This window comes from Euleptes europaea, chromosome 7 (genome assembly GCF_029931775.1).
Source record: "Euleptes europaea isolate rEulEur1 chromosome 7, rEulEur1.hap1, whole genome shotgun sequence".
Taxonomy (NCBI): domain Eukaryota; kingdom Metazoa; phylum Chordata; class Lepidosauria; order Squamata; family Sphaerodactylidae; genus Euleptes; species Euleptes europaea.
Window position 1 is genome coordinate 96,520,553 of NC_079318.1, and position 6,137 is coordinate 96,526,689.

General features: G+C 46.5%; 1 protein-coding gene across 1 annotated transcript; it reads right to left on the reverse strand.

The window, feature by feature from the left end:
- Positions 1–5,267: 5,267 nt before the first annotated feature.
- LOC130480981 (claw keratin-like) lies at positions 5,268–5,807 on the reverse strand. Its single transcript, XM_056853613.1, has one exon. It carries the CDS (start codon positions 5,804–5,806, stop codon positions 5,285–5,287), a length of 522 nt encoding a protein of 173 aa, XP_056709591.1. The 5' UTR covers position 5,807; the 3' UTR covers positions 5,268–5,284.
- Positions 5,808–6,137: the final 330 nt, after the last annotated feature.

The following is a 6,137-nucleotide window of genomic DNA, read 5'->3' on the forward strand; positions in this document are numbered from 1 at the left end:
GGAAAAACCTGCAGAGTGCAGCTGAAGTTCTTGGAAGGATACCAAAGTTCTGCCTAGCAGAGATCTGGACCAGGGATCTGAGGAAACATTTGCTGGTTTCTGGGGTCCTTTTTTATGGAGAGAAGGGCCATGGGGTAGGTAGGAGGTTGACCATTCCTTTAAAGCAGGGGGTCTGAATCAGCCAAGCAGAGTGGGTATCACTGTATTTATTGCTGGCATACAACAAAAGGCCTTAGCCTTATTTTGGAACAGCCCCAAGACAGGAAATAAACACACTGAACATATATTACAATTCCAACTTGGACTGGGGCAAGATAAAAACTTTAACTCTCGCTGGATGGTTTAAAGTTAACTGCTTTCAAACTTTGAGAGGGAAAATTGGGGGGAATACCTTGACTAGGCTATCATGAACCAATGCTGTATAGATTCACTGAACCTGATTGAGCAACATGGTCAACATACTTCAATTAGGTAGAGATGTACTCGATCTAAATGGACACAAAAGTCTGGGTGCGAGACATATCTCCTGAAAAAGATGGAGAGCAAATTGATGTGAAATAGCAGTGTCCTTGGGCTGGGCAGACACCCCTGGGGTATGTCAGGATCTTGGGTAGGCTTGCCAATTGCCTGATGTGGGCAGGCAAGAGCCCGCCAATCCGCCGGCCTGCTCGCCACCCCTCATCTGGTTGGAGGCAAAAGTGGGCCAAAAGGAGGGGGAGGTGCGAAGTGCATGCACATGCAACCCACGTGATATGCCAACGCCACTTCCGGGTTTACCCAGAAGAGTCTGCATCGCTTCTGGGTAAACCTGAAATTAGGGTTGCCAACCTGCTATTACAACTGATCTCCAGCCAATAGAAATCAGTTCCCCTGGATAAAATGGCCACTTTGGCAATTGGACTCCCCCAAAGCCCACCCTCCTCAGGCTTCACCCCCAAAACCTCCTGCCGGTGGTGAAGATGGACCTGGCAACCCTGGTGGGGGGAGGGTTGGGGTCACTGGGGATGTGGGGGGGTAGTTATTTCCTGCATTGGACAGGGGGTTGGACTAGATGACCCTGGTGATCCTTTCCAACTCTATGATTCTACCCGGAAATGACATCGGCATAGCACCTGGGTTGTGCACATGCACATTGTGTGCCTCCAGCCATGCCCCCACAAACTCCCACCGGTGGAGCAGAGGGACCTGGCAACTCTCATCTTGGGTGATGTCTTCAGTTTTGAAAAGTCTTTTGTTATTGAGAACGGTACGCCACTGAGCTGGGGGAGATTGTGCTGCCTCTGCTTTCCTTGCACTTGCACTTCCTCTGTATTCCTAGGAATCTTCAAAGTCATGGCTCAACCCAGGTGCCTCATTGAGACTCTGCAAGTTTCAGATTCCCTGGCACTTAGGCTGCAAAAAAAGGGGTTGTCTTAGGGTAGCGAGGTCTCTCTTTGCCACCGGTGGGAGGTTTTTGGGGTGGAGCCCAAGGAGGGTGGGGCATCTTTAACACTACGCCAAAAAAAAAAATACCATCCGTTACTACTACATAGATCATCAAACGAGAGCAATTACCTGAGAACATAAAAATGATTAAAGATAAGCAGGTTGCATGCAAGGAGCCCCTTCTAAGTAGAAGCTCCAAGTCAATACAGACTGCCATATTTATAGGATTTTAAAATAATCTCCTAACAGCTACCTGTCCCATTTGATAAGGGTGCACATTCTTGACTATCTGATATCTTCAAGCATATTGGGGAGGGGTTATACCCCACTTTTCTGTGCCTTTAAGGAGTCTCACACCAGCTTACAATCCCCTTCCCTTTCCCTCCCCACAACAGACACCTTGTGAGGCAGGTGGGGCTGAGAGAGTTCAGAAAGAACTGTGACTGGCCCAAGGTCACCCAGCAGGCTTTATGTGGAGGAGTGGGGGAAACCAACTCGGTTCACCAGGTTAGCCTCCGCCACTCTTAACCACGATACCATGCTGGCTCTCAATAACAATATGAATACTCAATGAGCAGATTTGCCTTCTGCCAAAAGAGCTGCAGCAATATTGGATGAATGCCACTCTGATTCTCAGTGAAGGTAGTACCAACAGCAAATTGTCATCAAGGAATTATAGAATCATAGAGTCAGAAGGGGCCACCAGGGTCATCTAGCCCTACCCCCAGCACAATGCAGGAAATTCCAAACTATTCCCACCCTACTGAGTAGGCCTACTCCATGCCCAGAAGATAGCCAAGATGCCCTCCCTCTCATGTTCTGCCTAAAGTCATAGAATCAACATTGCTGACAGATGGTAATCTAACCTCTTCTTAAAAACCTCCAGGGAAGGAGAGATTACCACCTCCCGAGGACATTGCACAGGAGTAAGGGTTCTAGGACAAAACATTTCTCATATTTTGCTACTGGGTTCCTAACCTTGCTGACTTATGTTAGACTGAGAAAGTAACAATGAGCCAGTGTACTGTAAAGATCAGCACAATGTTATGCCTGTATTGGAGGTTTGCTAGATTACCCTGCTTGTGATGCTTAATGGTAGTTTGACTACTGAGGAGTTCTGTCTAGGGTTTAGGACTTGATGGACCTTGGTCTGATCCAGCTTGGCCTTTCTTATGTTATTATCATGGTCAGGCACTCTACCCACTAAAATTGTACCCCTCATATTATCGGAATGTTTGTAATTAATATAGTTGCTGTTATTTTAAATGCCTTGTACCGCCATTATTTAATTTTTTTTTCACATACCCCTAAATGTCCTGGTTCGTACCCCTGGGGGTACATGTACTCCAGGTTGGGAACCACTGCTCTATAACATCAGATACATCTAGTAATAAGAATATCAGGAATGTCTGACATTCTTTTTGCATTGTACCCTTGGATAGTGACTCCAGCTGGCTCTTCATTGCAACCACTCTCCCATCAGCAACGCTGATTCTGTGACCTTAGGCAGATGATGAGAGGGAGGGCATCTTGGCCATCTTCTGGTCACTAGGGGTGTGGAGGGGGGAGGTAGTTGTGAATTTCCTGCATTGTGCTGGGGGTTGGACTTGATGGCCCTGGTGGTCCCTTCCAACTCTATGATTCTATGATTACATTCTATCTTCTGACTTGGATATGAGGGCTGATGGACTTTCAGTCTCTTTATAGGTAATGAAGAGAGCTTTGACTCATGAAAGTTTGTACCCTGAGGAACTCTGTTGGTATTCCAGGTGTACCGAACTCAAATTCTGTCCTACCACTACAGTCTACCCACCTGAAACTATCCCTAATATCTGGAGTTTTCTCTACTGGCAACAGAAACAAATATCACATCATTGCAGGTTCAGATATCTGTCCCACGTAAGGAAACAGGTTTCCAAAAGGTAATTGTGTATCTATACAGAGAGAGAGAGAGAGAGAGAGAGAGAAAGAAATAGGGAGAGAGAAAGAAAGAGACAATTGTGAGGAAGTAGGGATGCCAGCCTCTAGGTGGGACTTGGGGATCTCTTGGAATTACAGCTCATCTCCAGACTATAGAGATCGGTTCCCTTGGAGAAATTTGATGCTTTGGAGAGTATGCTCTTTACATTCTTATTTCCTTTTTTATTTTGAATGCAATCATTTGTTTGTGTTTACAACTACACTCTCTCTCACTCTTTCCTAGGGTTGGCAGGTCCCTCTTCGCCACCGGTGGCAGGTTTTTGGGGTGGAGCCTGAGGAGGGTGGGCTTTGAGAGGGGAGGGGCTTCAATGCCATAGAGTCCAATTGCCAAAGCGGCCATTTTCTCCAGGTGAACTGATCTTTATCGGCTGGGGATCAGTTGTAATAGCATGCGATCTCCAGCTAATACCTGGAGGTTAGCAACCCTACTCTTTGCTCATAATTTTATTTTGTAGTACCACTACTGAGATCTTGCATTATTCCTTCCTGGAACCCTTTTAAAAACTAATTTCCCCTTCTATGGGTCCACCTTGAGGAACATCTACCCCTTCACAGGAAACTCTGAGACCAATTACCTAAAAGGAACATAAGAACATAAGAAAGGCTTGCTGGATCAGAGCAAGGTCCATCTATGACCTTAGGCAGTTCATGAGAGGTAGGGCATCTTGGGCATCTTCTGGGCATGGTCACTGGATGTTTGTGGGGGAGGTAGCAGTGAAAATCCTGCAGGGGGTTGGACTAGATGACCCTGGTGGTCCCTTCCAAATCTATGATTTTATGATTCTAAGTCTAGCAGTCTGTTCACACAGTGGTCAAACAGCTGCCTCTAGAAAGCCCACAAATAAGACGACATCAGCAGCATTATCCTGCCTAGGTTCCAAAGCACCTAATATGATAGGCATGTTCCTCTGATCCTGGAGAGAATAGGTATGCATCATGACTCTCCATTTTTACTAGTAGCCATGAATACCCCTCTCCTCCATGAACATGTCCACTCCCCTCTTAAAGCCTTCCAAGTTGGCAGCCATCACCACAACCCGGGACAGGGAGTTCCACAATTTAACTAGGTGTTGTGTGAAGAACTGCTTCCTTTTATCTGTTTTTTGAATCTCTCACCTTCCAGCTTCAACAGATGACCTTGAATTCTAGTATTATGAGAGAGGGAGAAAAGCTTCTCCCAGTCCACACTCTGCATACTATATGTAATTTGATAGACCTCTATCATGTCTCTCCTTAACCACCTTCTTTCCAACCATAACAGCCCTAAGTGTTTTAACCGCTCCTCATAGGGCAGTTGGTCTAGTCCCCTGATCATTTTCGTTGCTCTAGAAAGCAAATCTGTTGGCCTCTATGGTGTTATTAGATTTGATTCTAATCATCCCACAAGGTTCAATGTCAAGATTCCAGGGATGATCCCCACAAGTGAAGAATTTAGCCTTCCACGAGTTCATGCTTTCATCATCCTCAGATCCTCGGATGCCTTCCAAGTTGGCAGCAATCACCACATCCCAGGGCAGGGAGTTCCACAATTTAACTATGTGTTGTGTGAACTCCCAGAAGACAAAAATAATTCTGAGCATGCTTTAAGTAACTGGCACTTTTACAAGAAAAACCAAGACACAGATACTAGAATGCAGACAGAGCTTTACTGGAAAAGGAGTCAATGAAAACAGTTGTACAAGGAGAGGGAAAGTAATTAGAAAAAGAATATCAACATTCTGTATAGACTTGTAGCTTTCAGGGGTGAAAGACGGAGGGTTCGTGTAAAGGTTCTTGAGTTCAATGATGTTTCTGCAAGCTTTGATTTTCAAACTCATGGATGGGTCTCATCTTCCAATTCCAGATCATTACCGGGACCATGCATAGATTCTCCTCAGGTTCAATGACAGATGCTGCCACGACGTCCAGTTAGAAACTTTCTTCCAAGGAATGAACCGCGGTTGAAGCCTAAACAGGAACCTCCATAAAGGCCCCCTTGCCCCCCATAGTAGCCTGCTCCTGCCACCCCAGTACCGCTAATGGCACATGGGGCGTTGCCTCCCACAGAGACTGGTTCACCGGTGGCAGAGAGGATGGGTCCTGGGAGGGTCACGACGGAGGGGGGTGGCTGGATCACGACTTCTGCTGGTGGGATCTGGTTGATGCAGGAAGGGCTGACTCCAGCCAGAGTGCCGAGGCTGCCAGAAGTTTCAGCCACAGCAGGACCATAGCCATAGCCGAGACCATAACCGTGAGCTAAGCCAAGACCTCCATATCCGTAACCTAGACCTCCATGAGCTAAGCCAAGACCACCATATCCATAGCCTAGACCTCCACAGCCAAGCCCAGCAGATCCAAACCCAACTCTTGGGGTGGAGGCAATCGATGGGACAGCAAACTGTGGACCACAGGAGCCAGCCATGGTTTGACGGAGGTGGATCTGAAACAAAATATAAAGAGATAGCAATTGTGATTATCCTTCTGTTTCTTTCCTTCTTCTCCCCCCAATCTTTGCAGTTACATATCTTCACTTAAGTTAAGCCCCAAACTTCTTGAATTTACACTGTTCACTTATTCATTCCTGATCTTACTAGAAAGACAGAAACTTTCATCTCCCCCACCCTGCCATACTATGGATATCTAGTGCCAGTTTGAATCTCAAAGTGCACCTAGAGGTGGAATTCATAGGGTTGCCAGAACCCTCTTTGCCACTGGTGGGAGGCTTTTGGGGAGGAGCCTGAGAAGGGCTCCAA

What these genes read in the sequence shown, in the direction of transcription:
- LOC130480981 (XM_056853613.1), bottom strand. Translation starts at nt 5,806, where the DNA reads ATGGCTGGCTCCTGTGGTCCACAGTTTGCTGTCCCATCGATTGCCTCC.